Below are 15,952 nucleotides of genomic sequence, written 5' to 3' on the forward strand. Positions count from 1 at the left end.
ACCACACCGCGCCCTGATACGCGCTGAAGCCCCGCCCCGCGCGGTGCCTGCTGGGTACTGCAGTCCCCCCGCCGCGAGGGGCGGGGCTCCCGCGCCCAGGGGCCCCCGCGCGGCCGCCGCCTCCGCGCACAACATGGCGGCGCGGGCGGGCCGGGGCGGCGGGGTGTGAGGGGCCGGTGGGCTGCCCCGGGGCCCGCCGCGGCCGCCATGACCTACACGGCTGAGCAGCTGGACGGTGTGCGGCGGTGAGCGCGGCGTGGGGGTCCGGCGGGCCGGGGAGCGTCTGAGGGAGCGGCGGCGGTGGGTTCGGGGAGGGGCGGCGGGTCTGTGGTGGGGGCCGGCGGGGGTAGGCCGGGGAAGGTAACCCGGTGTGTGCTTCCAGAATAAAGCGCTGCCGGAACTACTATGAAATTCTGGGGGTGGAGAGGGACGCCAGCGAGGAGGACCTGAAGAAAGCCTACCGCAAACTGGCCCTGAAATTCCACCCCGACAAGAACCGCGCTCCCGGAGCAACCGAGGCTTTTAAAGGTGAGGTGGGGGCTGGCCCGGTCTCCAGAGTCAGAAAGCAGGGTGAAAACGAGAACAGACTGTCTCAGATGTACAATTTTGTGCCTTCTATAAAGGTATCATGCAGGTCCGCATAGCTTGTCGTTTTTATGGACAGCTGTGTGCATCTCCACAAAATCCTGCAGCTGCTTGGTAAGATTTGCCTTTTAATTTTCAAAATATAGACTTCCCTTAGCAGCAAAGGGGAGCATATCCCAGATCTCATTCCTAGATACTGCTAAGGGTTCAGAACAGTGCTTGGAAGTAATACTGGCCGTGTAGGAGAATGTGCTGTTGTGTAACCAATATCTCCTCAGTGTCATAAATTTATATATATATTTACAGATACGCAAGCATATTTGAGGCCAGCGTTTTGTGTCTGGACTTTTCAGTAATGTTGCAATCTAAACCTCTATCTCTGTCCTCTAACGTTATCATCTGAACTCTTACATCTTTTGCCTTTTCCATGCAGTGTTGCAGCTGTCTGCAACAGCACTGCAAGGCAGCGTGAGGAAAGTAAGATGCTAATTCACAATCTATTAAAATAAGGAGGTTTTGGAAGGCTTTTATTTATTTTTTTGTGTTAATCTTCTGTTTCTGTTTGAGCTTGTTTACAGACACGTGCTGTCAAAGATCAAGGAAGAAGATGAACCAAACATACTTTTGGGTGGTTTGACGTAAGGGGTGAAATAGATATGCTGTACAGCTTCACAGGCATCTCTGCTGACAGCAAAACATAGAATATGGTTCTGCATTTTAATTAATCTCTGCAGTTATTAACCTTGTATTAACTGGTATTAACTGTATTAACTGGTATGTGGAGGTGTGCTTCTATATCAGTGCTTAGTTTGATCTGGTAAAACATTACATTCTCAGTCTCTTGACTGAAATGGACTCTTTCACCTCAGGTTTACAAATATGTCAACTCTCTCCATGTACTTCTAACACTTTTGGTTTTCTCCTGGTATAAGTGATAGCAAGAAATAGGCTCCATCACAAGGAATGCCAGTATTGTAACACTTTTTTTACAAAGGTAGTTCATTCAAAAGTATTTTAGCCGTTGGTCAAGCACAAATTTCATGTGGCTGTTTGGGCTTTTTTGCTACTCTGCTTGTAAAAGTCTGAGATGTGGAAATACCACGTGATATACCTGTGTAACACTTCTTTTAATTCACTCTCCAGCAATAGGCAATGCTTTTGCAGTTCTGAGCAATCCTGAAAAAAGATTACGATACGATGAATTTGGAAGTGACCAAGACTATGTCAGCACTGGCCAGGCCAGGCACTATAATTACTACACAGAATTTGAAGCAGACATTACACCAGAAGAAATATTCAATGTGTTTTTTGGTGGGCATTTCCCTACAGGTCAGTATCCGTCTGCAGTGCTTTTGAATTGCAATGAACTGACACTAGACCGTAAAGCAAGTTCGGCTTTTCTTGGCACAGCTCAGGGAGTGGATTATACATCTGAAAAGAACAAAAACCCTTTTGGATTTACTCTTCTCTGGTTTCTAGCTTTTTATGCCTGGAATAGCTCCCTTAATGCACTGTTTAAACTTCAGATTTTAGCAACTCCATTCCCCAAAAAATGTTGTCAAAGACTGGCCTTGCCATCCAGGAATTGCCCAAGAAAAGGGGATTACTAGTGCAATAATGGTTGTTGCTGCTCAGGCAAGTTCGAATCCTCCCAGCCCTTGAAAATTTCTGACAGTACTAGTTAGGGGTAAGAGCATTTCAGTCTGGCAGGGGCTTAGGCTGTTTGGTTCTTGGGTAGGCAACGTTTTAATACCAGCTACAGCTGACCACCCTTCTTTTTGTTGTTGCTTTTATTTCCTCTGTTGTCTGAAGCCAGCAATGGCACGGGAGGTAAAATACGGTGTGAATCGGAAGGAATCAGAGGCACCTTTTCTGATGCGTTGTACTTGAAACACCTTCCTGCCTTCCAGTACAGCATGGCAGCAGCTCCTGGCACTGTGGTCTCAGTGCTCTTATAACTAGGAAATCAGGTGTTCATTTGGCTTGCAGCGGCTTGCATACTGTAAAGAAATTAAAACTTCTGAGCTTAGAAAGTGATGCCCACCAGGAGAGGCTGGCTGTTACTGGATATGGAATATCCAGTAACGGAACATTAGATCTGTACCTGTAGTAGGTCCATGCGTGTCTCAGTCTGGCCTCGGCTTTTGTGATTGGAGTAAAAATAGATACTGCAATATCAGTGGAATACAGGTTTGGATTAAAAGTTAATCTGAAAGGTATGATGAGCTCAGCGGTCTTCTAACAAATGGCTTTAGCACTCTTGCAAACTTTTTGACCTCCAAGGCATGGTATAAAGCAACACCAATTACTACAGCGTAAAGCCATAGGTGCAGGTAATTACTTACAAGCTCCTCATAACCTTAGTATGTGTGGTAGCATCTTGCAGTAAGGGCACCTCAAATTTTTTTCAACATTTGATTGGTAGATGTGCAAAGTGAGCATAATTCCACACTGAGTTTGCAAGTTTTCTCTTTCTGATTTTGCAGGAAATTGCACCTGTGTGTGCCTTGTGCCTTGGCCACCACTGAAACATTGCCCTCATGGAACTTGACTGCTTTGTAGCTGCGTGTGACAGGGACGCTTGGAGTTGAGGACAAGAAATGTAGGAGCTACAGGAGGAATTTGGGTACGGGGCATGGCAGGTTTAACAGATAGTGACGTGAAGAAATAAATGGGAATTTTTATCAAAGTGGCAAAGAGTAAGAAGACCAAGATAATTTCATAGTAATAGATGCTGGTAGTAAACAATAGTTTCCTCACAAAAAAAATGTTTAAGTCTAAATTTAGGTACGTTTTCCTAATCTAAAAGTCAATTTTAAACCATGGAAAATCAGTTAAGTAGTTTTCCAAACAGGCGAAGTCCACACAGTTTCTACTTATCAAGAGAATTGCTAGTACGAGGGTGTCCAGATAGTCACTATGAAGAGAACATTTTTTAAACTGTCATAATGTGAAGTAGGACTCAGGTGTGTGAGCTGGAGTTTGTGCTAAGCTGCAGTGTTGTGCTGGTTTTTGTTTTGTGACACCTTGCTATCACCAGGTTTTCTGGAAGTCTGAATAAGGAATGCTGGTGTTAGGGTAAACTCATTAGTACAGCTTTTGTGGGCAGGTTTGCGGCTTTGTTTTTACTGTGCATTTTTCCTCTATGGATATTCAGTGGAAAAATACTGTAAGTTAAAAATGTTAAATGTTGTAAGTCTAGAAGGAGATGCTCCACATGGCATGGTGTTGCAGTTATGAGGGGTAGAGGCCACAAATTGAACTTTCTTCTCATAAAAAAATAAATGCACATGGAAGGAAAGAAACTGCTGGCAGAAATTCTTTGAGAAACCTAAGATTTGGGAAGACTTTTCTAGGTGCCCTGCAAAAGCCATTCTTCTCTTCCCACACTTTGTCTGTTTTTTCACAGCTTGATAAAATATAGTCTGAGCAGTGTTGAACAATAAAAACAAACTTTCATTTTCAAGAGAGAAACTTCCTTTCCTCAAGGCAGCCTGGTTTGGCGCTCTGTTGAAGCTCTGACTGCAAACATACCTAGACCCTCAGAAAAATCTTTGAACAAGCAATGAAACATATTTTACACAATAGCAAAGGTCATTTCCCCCCAAGTTTCTTTTGGAATTCTTTGGGAAATTCAGGGTATAAAATAATGCAACATCTTTCCCAGGGCTTAAAAATAGATTTGCGTTTCTGTTGTCATTATAAGGCCATAAATTTCAATTCTCTAGTAAAAAGACATTCTGAATTTCAAGAGGAGAGCATACCTATTATTAAAATATGATGATAAAATCAGAGTTCAGACTTCAAATTGAAACAGCATATGCAATTCTTTCCTCATTTTAGAATTTTAAAAAATAGATCAACTACATTCAGTGTGTAAGAAAGGAAGTCCTGAATTGTACTCCTTTTTTACTCAAAAGGCTATTTTTTAAATCTCTTTCCTTCTTATAAAATCGTTAAGTGAAACTGTTAACAGCTTGAAGGAAGAGGAAGTAGAAATGACTGTGGAAGACCATGCCTGGTAATTATGGAAAGCCATAATTTGTGGCCTGAGTCTGGTGAACCAAATTAATTTTCCTGCTTGGAGCCTGGGGATGTAACACAAGCTATGGGCTTGCAAGTTCATGTGACAAAACCAACATTAAAATATGAGATACAAGAGTAAAAATTATAGCATGTTTCTGCAGTTTGGTTTAAATTAAAATGGACCTCAGGCAAACTTTACAATTTCTCTGGTACACTTCTTTGGAATGACATACTCTGGTGACACTTAAATCTGAGGTGTGTTTGCACTTTTTAATCTGAGGTCCACAACTGTAATTCAGGCCATGGAGTATAAGCCCAGGTAATGAGCTAGAAATTCTGAGTAATACAGGCCAATGCCAGCAACTGGATGAGAATCTACTCTCTCTTGGTTTCTTTTAACAGGAAATATCCATATGTTCTCAAATGTAGCCAGAGATGCGCACTATTATCCACGGAGGCACCGAAATGAAAGAGTGTGGACACATGAACAAGAGGAGGAAGAGAACAGGCCACAGGTAGCCAGGAGGAGGGATTTTGTGGGCTTAAATATTTCAGCAGAGTGAGGGTCCACTTACGTGTCTGAAGCCAGGACAGACCTTCCCATGCTGAAATGCTCAGTGTTTATCCTCAAGTGCTGCAGCCAAAATGGATGCTTTGAAAAGTAATTAGATTGTCTTTTATTAATCACTACTTTAAAAATAGATTATATTGATAGGATTACAGATTACAGGCCCTGGAGTTTCTGTCGCTGAGTGTTTTGCTGTTGCTTGCTTTTTGCGAGCTCTAGTGGTTTAGTAATCCAACAACAATTAGTCCAGATGTGGACTGATGATGGATACGGAAGTACTGGCTTGTCTATCTGGCATATTTAATCCTTCAGTAGATGAGCGCACACTTTCTGCCCAGGTGCTGCAGAGGCTTCCTCCAGCCTGGGATACATTCCTACCACCTGAAATCTCCAGATGAGACACAAGGTGTCATTTGTTGCCAGCACACATAGAGGCGTGCCACCTGCCGTGGAAAAATCTTCCTCCAGAGGCAGTCTGTTAACCTAAGGAGATGACTCTCCAAGGAAGATCAGTGTATCCCTGTGAGTCCCTTATAGTCAATCAGGCTCGGAAAAAAAACACTTAATACAGCCTAAGACAGCTAAGCTAGGACAGGGAATCCACCTACTATTATGTCAGGTATCCTGGTTGCTATCCCAGGGCAGAGGACAAAGCCTAAATAGCAGCCTATTGTATTTTGTTCCTGATTAGAAAAGGCACTTTAGAAATGAAACAAAGAGCAGAAGTAAAGATCTGCTTTCTCTATATTTTCCCCACCCTTTTGTTCTACTAAATGCATTCAAACAAAAAACCAAGTGCCTGCATCCTGTCCCAAGCTATGCTATGTATGTCTCTTAACCCTTTACTTTTCAGCCATGTTATCCAGTGCTTGAACAGAGAGTGAGATTTTTAGAATGCATTTAACAAACTTCAGAAAATGCATGAAAAGCCATAGGCACAAAGGGGAATTGCAGTGTGTTCCCCCGGTTTGGATTGTGAGCTGGTCACTGACAAGTACAGTGCTGTAGGCATCTATCGCCTGATGAAGGAAGCTGTAGATGGAAGAAATGTCATGAAAATCTAATTGAAGAAAAATGGCTTCAAAGAGGTTACTGAGATTTTTTTAATAAAAGTTATTTTAAAATTAAAATGTCATCCCTCTCAAAATTCAGAAGTAATTACTTTTTTTCTTTTAGTTCACACTTAATACATTGTTGATCAATGATAGGTAGCCTAGTTTCTGTGAACAGATGTATCTTTTTCCATCTATATCTTTTATTGACTACTAATTATCTATGTTCTTTTCAGAATTCATATTCTGCATTTATTCAGTTGATGCCAGTTTTCATAATAATAATAGTGTCAGTTATAACTCAGCTGATGGCCACAAACCCACCCTACAGCCTATTCTACAAATCGTAAGTCATTTAAAAACACGTTTTTTTGGTCTTCGGTGTTTGCGATAAGGAGGTAGATAGAAGTAATAATAATAAGTTAATTGAAAAATGCGTGTTAGTGTTCTGTTCTGCTCTTTCTAGAAAGCGTTATCAATTTGTAAATAAGGCAATACCAACAGTCTCTACGGATAAGTTCTCCTAAGCAGTATCTATGAAGTTAACTGTGGTGAGCTTTATTGTACTCTGTGTTGAGCAAAGAGAGGCACTGAGCCAGAAAGCTTTCTCAACTGCTATGAAAAGTTTTTGCACAGTGATACAGTAGCAGAAATGGGGGAGTAGCTTAGCTACAGTGCTGATCAGCCTCTGATCTGCCCAGCCCCCACGGATCTGTGGACCACCACTGAGATTCCTGTGTAAAGCAATTAGTAAACAAAGCCTGCGGTTTGCAGTGTAAATCCAAATCTGCTTTGGAGCCTGAATTCCACTGGATGAATTATCAGGCTTCAAAAAATCATTACAGCCTTGAAATCCCCTGTTTTTGACATTTGTAAAGAAGCAGGAACCTGGGGGTTTCAGAGGCCAAACTGAACTCCACAGGTCTGGAAGCAGAAGGAACACCACCCGACCTGCTGTAACCTGAGTTTGTGGGGCAGAGGAGAACCCACTGGCTCCTCTCAGCATCCAGTGTTGAGAGGGGGGAAGCTCTCTGGTTGGAAAGCTCTCTGGTCGGTCACCTTCACTGGCTCTTGCTGAATTAGGAGTGCGAGTCAGCAGGTTTTGGAGAGCATGCTGCAGACAGCAGAGTGCTCCAAACACTCCTTTTACTCCCTTCTAGGAGTAAAACTACTTAGGTTTAGGCCCATACCCTGTCCACTGTCGTGGTAGCCCAACACCCTTTATCTTTTTTTACCACGAGATGTCAGTGTGTAGACCTAGCATAAGAACAGGAGGGTGGTTGTTTTTTGCCTGGGTTGTGGTTTTGTTTTTTTTTCCAGAGAGCATTTCTGCTATCTGCCAGTCTCACATGAAACCTCTCACACTGCCCCCAGAGCAGCTAATCTCTCCTGCTTTTCTTCACTACCTCCCCTTCTCCTGTTGATTTGAGATAGTTAGGCCTGAGCCTTGTACACAGTTATGCTGTTTCTCTAAATCGTATCCTTAAAAAACAATAACAGCCTAAACACCAAAAGAAACTGTTTACATGAAGAGACCATACACCTCTGAGACATAGCGAGAGAGAAGGCTAAGAGGAGTCCAGGAAATAGAATAGATAAACTGGATTCCACTGAGTAGAGTGTAACCTTTGTGTTTTGGCTGCCAGCCTTTCTCTGGGCAGTGATTTGAAAAAATGCCTGGATATCTTTGCTCAAATAAGGAAATTCAGTATAAGAGTGTAGTTTAATCCAGTGGCTGTGTCAGAGTGGCTAATTCTACCTGCAGGATATTCTTTAGGATATTCCATGCCCCACTTAAGGTTTTATAATCATCAGTAAGCTAAAGGAAAGTGTAACTAGAATCTGCCCTGCTGATTTTTATTTCCGCTAAAGAATCCAGAAACTGGGAGAATCCAGATCCAATTGCATCGTGCCCTAAGCAATACTAGGGCCATATGCCTTTCCTATAGTCTCTGCGTTTGTTATCAGTTCCCATGGATTTCTGGACCTAGCTTGCCAGAAATTACCAGCAAACAGAAGAAAATGTGTGGAGCTTCTGTTCACAGCTAAAATTTGTTTGTGTCTTGACTGAGCTGTTGAGAGCAAACACAGTATTTGGAAAAAACAGTGTCAGTTGGGAGTCAGTTCTTCGTAAATATCTCCAAATATTTTCTGTGGGTTTTAGCAGGCAGCCTGAATCCTGTAAGACTTGTAATTTCCTTGCTGGATGGTTGAGGGAGCTATAGTCCTGCAGAAAGTAACTAAAGAAATTGTAAACGCTGTGCTTTGAAAACGCTGATGTGGAGAAACATCTCTTGTTTTCTTTATATTTGAACTGCTAAAAAATTGTTTTCTCCATGATGTTTTCACAGCTCCATAGGCCATGTTATTAGTAGAGAAACAGAGAACTTGCAGGTGCCTTACTATGTTGATAAAAACTTTGAAAAGAATTATCAAGGAGCAGAACTTCAGGAGCTAGAGAAAACCGTTGAAAAAGATTACATAGACTATATTCAGACCAGCTGCTGGAAGGAGAAACAGCAAAGTAAGTTATTTTTGTTACAAGTGTGTGCCTACAACCCGTCAGTAGTTGTGTGATGGCTATGCTTCACAAAGCACTGCCATTTTTAGCTTCGTTTTCCGATGCTTATGCCATCTCAAACCTTGCACTGGTATTTCTCACAACTGCTTTTAACACTGAATTTGCTATTCTTGACGGTCTGTCAAAATTCATTTTAGGTGATTCTGAGAGACAAGTGGAAAGTAGATTTCACCATTTGAGAGCTTTTTTTCCACTCAGTTTTTATCCTTGAATAACTCCTAGTAATGATGTTTTAAACATACAGTCCACCATATTTATCTAGTTCTGGCAGACTGTTAGGGCTAGAAGAGATCTTGAGACATCACCTACTCCACATTTCCTTTGCTGGACCAGAGTCGTTTTTGCTTCAGCTGGTTCCACAAGAAGATTATCTAAATTTTTCTTCAAAACTTCATCAGAAGGGGAGCCATAGCCTGCTCAGGGGCTTGTGGTAATTTTTCAGTGGGCTGTGTTGTTGGTATCAGTTTTCAAAGAGCAGGCTTCTGTGCTTGTTCTGTATGCTTATTTGCATTTTCTATCTTTAGATGAGTTTGAGATCATGTTTTTCACCATAGTCAGGATTGTCTTTTGAAAATGAGAATTGAATGCAGAAAGGGAGAACACAAAAATGTGAGCATTCAAAATATTTTTTCTGACATTAGTCCTAAGTCAATCAGTGGCACGTATAAAGGCATGTATTTTAACCCCATGTTGTATTACTTGTTAATTACTACTAAGCTAGTTAATTGAAAATGGAGCAAGTCCATCCCCGCTTTTTTCAGAACTGTACAAAATAACAGAAATCAAATTACAAGGACTAGCTGAAGTTGGAATGTTGTGGCTGATTTTTTTTCAGCTAAAGAACTCATCACCTTCAAATGAGTAAACACAGACCACTGCTGTGCATAAAGGAAACTGGAAGAAGTTGTTTCTGTGTAAATGTTTAATAGTAGCAGGCAAGCTGCTTTTACATATGAGTAGGGCTTTCTGAATTGCTCTGTGTAAAACAGCCCTCAGCAGCCTACTAAGAAGTGACTTTGCACTTGTTTACAGTTTCTTTACCAATTGCATCATTATGGAAGCATACACTTTGTCTAAATAAGACTTGCTTAATTCTATGCTAAAGGTAACAATAGTGTTGCTGATTCCAAACTATTTACAGGATTTTGATGGGGAAGGGTTTTGTTTTCCAGAGACTCTTTTGGTTTGCTTTATATAGAAGTTACCGATCTTGCTTTTAAAGAGAAATATACAGATGTACGCTCTGAAGTTAGAGAAGAAGCTGCAATATAAGACCATAAAAATCTGAAGTAGTCCTTTAGTTTTTGGAGTGCTTGACTTGTGATCTTTGAGCATCTGTGGCTGGCAGTAGCAGCTTCTAGGTATGATGTTAATAACCATGCATGTTGGCTTCATGTGTAGGCTTGCCGTAGGGATAGAATATATTCCTTACAGAAAAATCCTTTGAATTGAGCTTGTGCAACTGAAAGTTGCCATATTGTCTCTTTCACATAGACCTTGAGCCTCAAAATTGGCAACAGGGCTCGCAAGTCTGAGATGGCCTGGTAGTCAGAGGGGGGGAGGTGATCCAGGATTGAATGCCAAATAATGCCTACAAAACAGTGCTCCTCTGGAGCTTTTTACACTTACAGACTGTTAGTCACACATCTGCAAATATATTCATAACGTCCACAATGAGCAAGTATCCTGAGGACACCAATGTAATTTAAAAAAAAAAAAATATTCAGAATGATTACCATCTAGGCCAGTGAACAGGTAATGAGCACAGCTGAGACAGTGCTAACTTTAGTACAGCCAAGTTTATAAAAATAAACTGTGACTACAAGATGGAGTGTTGGGGAAAAGTTCTCTGGAGATACTGAGACAGTTGTTAAGGCAGCTGTTGCTTCATAGCTTTCGTCCATTCATTCTTGTTTAAGTGTTTAGCTTCATAAGGTCAACTTCTTTTTTGTCCATTGACTGTCTATTAATAGTAAGTGTGTTTTGTTTACTGAATGCACATTTCTCTTCAGTACCAGCAAAATGGTCATAGATTAGTTATATAGGAACAGTTTGATTTTTAAAGTCCTTGATTTTATGACTTAAAAAGTGTTACTTGGTATCCAACTACCTTAATGAAAACTTCAAAAGTAACTGGTGTATCAGTATCTTGTTCAGCCAATAACTTCGGTACTGCTGCGGCGGGAGGTGTGCCTCCCTTCAGGACAGAACAGTGTGTAGAAGTTGTGTGTGCTGTGGTTTTCAGTCTTCTGAATCTTTGCTAAAGCTAAGTACAAAAAGTGCGTACCAGGTTTTTACAGGAGATAGTTCAGCTGTGATAGCACAATTCTAAAGCAAGACTGCAAAGAGCTTCGAGTTGCAGAAAATTACAGAGGCAACCGAAAACAGAGAATAAGGATATGTAGTTGGAATTCAGTATTTTAAGACTTCCTTAAAGAGAAAAAGTTCAAATAAACAACTCATAAAGATTGAAAAACACAAGAAACAAGTGTAACAGAATGAATGCTGTGAAAGCACAAGCATCTGCAGTGAATAGTTTTGCCCAGTTGGCTAAGTGTATACTAAGATTCTTCACTGCAGAATTCCAGGGATTCTGGATGCAGAGACAATTACCTGAGTCTGCTCTTGTGGAAGGCTTGTCAAGGCTGTGTGCCCAGCACTACTTGAGTTATAAAACCTGAAAATTTATTCCTGATCTGAAATATAATGTTCATGCCTGTCAGTTTTTAAAGCTTTTCAATAAATAGGTGGAGAGTAAATGGCCTTAAATTTCCATGGGACAGGGACATAGAATGTAGGGCATGAAAGGACCTATTGAAGTTCTTTCCACTCTGAATAATTTTGTAACATGAGAGGCTTGTAAGGTGCATAAAAGCTCTTTGAAAAATTGAGTGTCATCAGGTAGCCTGTGCTTGGGGAAATTTTGACCTTTTCAGAAACACATTACTGCCATTCTCTTAGGTGCATCTAATCCTGGATCTAAATTATTCTTCAGGGAGAAAGCTATATTAAGACTTCCTTAGCTAATCAGCAAAAGAAAATTCTCAGGGGTGGGGAGTGTAGGGGGTGTAATAATTTAAACAATGGGATTATTTCAGTTTTATGTTGCTTTTGAGGAGAAGGGGGAAAATATGCAATGTACATTCAAGATTGTATTGTCAATGAAAGGGCACAGAGGCCTTTCAGACAAGTCCCTCAGCTAGCTGTTCACCTTCCTGTAATCAATCAGAAGGAAAAAAAAAAAAGAATTTATAATGCCTTCTGGGCAAACCTCTTGCCAGACAGAGTTTGAATTCTGAGAAGTGCAATATCAAAAAAACAATTAGAGCTACATGTTTGGATGGGCTGCTCTGGGCAGCTGTTTGGGACCTGCTCTGGGCCCATGCAGGACAGATCTGCCAAAAGAATTGTTTCTCAGTTAAGTGGGCAGGGGTGTATGTCTTGTAGTTCCTGCTTAGCTTATTAGGCTGCAGACGGCAGACACAGCCCCACAGTGTGTCCTGAGGCTCTCCTTTCTTCTGGCTTGTCACTTAAATGCCGCTGATAGGTGTCAGTCACCCTGCTCCACCAGTCTGCACCCAGTGATACCTCGGAAAGGATCAATGCACAATGAGATTGAACTCAGGTGTAAGTAGCAGTATCACCTAAGACAGGCGCTGTGTAGCAGACCAAATGGTATCCTATCAGTATAACATACCCCTTTTTATGCACAGTTAGTTTAACTACATACATGGTTTTTAAAGTAATTACCTATTCTGTAGTTCATTAACATAATTTTAAATCTTACGTGACTTCTAAGCTGTACTTTTGTAGTTTGTGTTTTCTTTGTAGACAGTAATAATCGGTCTTGTTTTTTCTTTTGGTTATTGCATTAGTGCACTAGTAGAGAGCGTTATTATAGCAAATATTTAAATTCTGAAGTAGCTAGCCTGGCTAAACCTGATGGCCTCTCTTTAAAGGAAGTTGTTAACATGTCCGGTTTCACTGAAACAAGGTGAATTAAAAATAATGATGCCACGAGGATAACAAAGCACTAAGAAACAGTTACTTGAAGTAGGCTCATGGCTTCATGCTAATATATATTTTTTTCGTCTTTCAGAGTCTGATTTGTCAAATTTGGCCAAGCTATACAGAGATGAGCGGTTAAAACAGAAAGCAGAATCACTGAAACTTGAGCACTGTGAGAAGCTCTCCAGTCTGATTGGAATGCACAAAGGGGGCTGACCAGGACACACACGTTCTGTAGTCTTATTTATTGCTGTTTTAACTTATGTTTTTATTTTCCTTTGTATAAAAAGGGAAGGAGCCTATTGTAAAGAGTCTGAATATGTGAGTCCTTCTGCATATAGTGCAGAGATGGGCCAACACAAGCTGTAGAGCTGGTGTTTGCTGTAATATATACTGTACACTACGTTTGGTTCCAAGGACCAGTGGCACTTCGTAAATTAATTCACTGGGAAATGCTATTAGTTTGGAACCTGTCTTCATTGGTAGTTAGTCTGCCATCCAAACAGTGTATACTTCCCAGGAGAGCAGACAAATGTCTTTGCTTTCTGTATTTTATATGGACCTGCGGTTCACTCGGTCATATGAATAGCGTAGTTCTCGGTACTAAGTGCGCTAGCCTTCTCATACGATACCAAGCGGATGTCCTTGCTTCTACAGTGGTCTGTAAGGAGAAAGGCAGCTGTTTCCTGTTGGAGTGTAATAGGCAATGCCTAATTCGGAAGAGTCGAGTACCTGCTTCAGGTGAGCACTTGAGCAGCTCCCAGCTCTCCCTGCTGTCAGAGGGACTGCACCCCGTGCTGGTCTGACTGGAGGGCTGTGCCCGTTCTGTTCATGGTGAGACAACGCGCTGAGATGCCAGCACCGACGTCGAACAAGAAGAGTGTCTGTGAATTGCACCAATTCCTGTGTCTGCCAAACTGTAGAGAAAGGACAACTGTATTTATTTTCTCATATATTTTCAGTGGCATATTTCTAAGCTGGCTGTTTACTTCTGATTTTTATCTGCAAACCCTTCAGCTGTTACAGGGGTCCTGCTTTTTCTGGTACGGTTTTGATGTAGCATATTTTTACTCTGTTGAGCAGTTATGAATGTTTCACTGTAGAGATTAGTATTGCAAAGAAAAAGATCCATGTAGTAGTGTCCTGTTTTTTCTTGATCCTCCTTTATGAAACTAGGTATTTAAAGGCAGGTTGAGGACGGGGTACGCTCGTAAGCAGCAGAGAACAGAGTGTTACTCCAGTTGAGCATCGTTAACCTCCTGAGGCAGTTTCTCCGGTGGGGTGCTGCAGGTGTGTACTGCATGTGGAATGAACTGTTCTTACAGAGGACAGGGAGCAGTGCGCTGGAGGTACAGGCTTCTTCCCTCCCTCCCTGGTGCCGAGACTTGGCGTAGCTGCAGCAGAGGCAGTGCTTGCCTTTCTGACATGGAAGTACGTGTCTATTAAAACTGAACAAGTCTCTGGTGCGGCCCTCCTTCCTAAAACCTGCAGTGAGTAGCACAGGATGCCACAGATGGCCTTGGCTTAAACCGAGGGAGCACAAAGCTCAGAAGTTTGAGAAAGGCCAGAATTAAAATTGCCTTAAAGCTGGGGCTGCGAGCCTCCCTGTGCCTGGGTGTTACGGTGCGGTCATGTGCGGTTGCTCTGCCCAGGTGCTGGGGGTGTTGTATTGGCAGGGAGCACGAGGCGGCTGTTCCTCCAGCAGGGAACTGGGACCGTGGGTACCAGGAAGTGTCCCCTTGGTGTCCCTATCCCATCCGTCGCAGCAGTGGGAGGTTGAGCAGCAAACAAAGCTGGGAGCTGCAGGAAGAAAAGCTTTTCTGGTGGTCTGCACCAGAGAGGGGGTGTATGTCTTGGGTTTGGAGACTTGGTGCTGCGGCGGATGAGACATGCGCGTCCCACATGTCATGAGACCATGCAACTGCAGCACTGGTGCTGCTCTGAAATGGTGGTGTGTTAAAAAACAATGCGGTGACTACTTAAAATTGCATTTTCATGTTAACAATGTTCCCCATTGGGAACTTTGTAGGAGCGCTTGGGGAGCTTGAGCAGTTTGTCAGCCGCTCGGGCCGGGAAGAGTGCAGGGGGGGAAAGGCGTTTGGGGTGGGGGGTTTTGAAACGTCTTTAGCGTGAGGCTGTAAGGGCAAACATGTTTGAATATTCTGGACTGGCAATATGGCTGTGGTAGGACAGGCAGCCTTAATTCTGGTATTTCCCAGTTTTGAGCACATAGTTTGTGTACAAAAAAACAAAGTTCTTTTAATGTTGCTTTTTATAAAATAGTTTGTAGAATATAGTTGAAATATATTAAAGTGACTGGACTCTGTTCCAGGTTTGGTATCTTCCCTGTCATTCCTGTTTGACTCCCGTGGCTGTAAAGCGAATCAGAGGGGGAGGCCAAATGTGGCGACTTCACTGGACCTGAAATGTCCTGTACGGAGCTTGAATTCATACCTAGTATTTTGCACTTAAAGTAGATCACACCTTTCATCCAAAGATCTCAAAGCGCTTTATGGAGGCGCAAGACCTCCTGTGAGAAGCGCAATAATTTTAAGAGTCTTCTCTGCAACTAGGAAAGAGGCCAGGATGAAGCAGAAGATGAGACTGGAAGGTAAAACGATTTTGAGAAGCGATAATGTTCTTTGTCCATGGTCCCGGTCAAGGGCGTGAGGGATGGCGGCGCGGTGTGCGCGGCGAGGGCGGCGGGCTCCGAGGTGGCGTTGGTGGCAAACACGAAAACAGCGTTTTGCAGGGCACGGGCATCCCAGTCGATCAGGAAGGGGAAGCTGGGAAGCCAGCTGCCAGTGGCACCTGAGGTGCGTCGCTGCCGCTGAGCGAAGGTTCCCGGCTGGCACGGGCTGGATTTGTAATTATTTCTTGGGTCTCTAAAGGCAGAGCAAGGCGTTTGTTCCTGGAGCGGGCCTGGCTGCCTTGGCGCGGTGCCCGGGGTGCCCCTGCGGCTTGGGGAATGCCGAGGTCTTGCACATGGGGGGGTGGGGGGGGTGGGGGCGTGTGTATATAAAAAATTATGGGATTTTTTTAAATGAAAGACTTGACGTTTCTGTGCCTGTACGTACCGTGGTAAAAGCCTGACTTTGCACCAAGAACCGCTTGTGCTGCCTGGGCGTTTGT

At 42.7% G+C, this 15,952-nt stretch overlaps 1 protein-coding gene across 5 annotated transcripts; it reads left to right on the top strand.

Moving 5' to 3' along the window:
- Positions 1-87: 87 nt before the first annotated feature.
- Positions 88-13,955, top strand: DNAJC18 (DnaJ heat shock protein family (Hsp40) member C18). Of its 5 annotated transcripts, XR_008733450.1 has the most exons (8): positions 88-245; positions 383-528; positions 1,729-1,914; positions 5,014-5,126; positions 6,468-6,577; positions 8,583-8,755; positions 10,035-10,173; positions 12,912-13,129. XR_008733450.1 is itself a non-coding variant. In XM_055717737.1 (7 exons), exons 1-7 carry the CDS (start codon positions 208-210, stop codon positions 13,034-13,036), a joined length of 891 nt encoding a protein of 296 aa, XP_055573712.1. In that variant the 5' UTR covers positions 88-207; the 3' UTR covers positions 13,037-13,955. The 5 variants fall into 5 exon arrangements, 4 of the variants coding, with proteins under 4 accessions (XP_055573712.1, XP_055573711.1, XP_055573714.1 ...); XM_055717737.1 differs by lacking the exon at positions 10,035-10,173 and having other exon boundaries at positions 12,912-13,955; XM_055717736.1 differs by lacking the exons at positions 10,035-10,173; positions 12,912-13,129 and adding an exon at positions 13,478-13,955.
- Positions 13,956-15,952: the final 1,997 nt, after the last annotated feature.

Source organism: Falco cherrug, chromosome 8, assembly GCF_023634085.1.
Source record: "Falco cherrug isolate bFalChe1 chromosome 8, bFalChe1.pri, whole genome shotgun sequence".
Taxonomy (NCBI): domain Eukaryota; kingdom Metazoa; phylum Chordata; class Aves; order Falconiformes; family Falconidae; genus Falco; species Falco cherrug.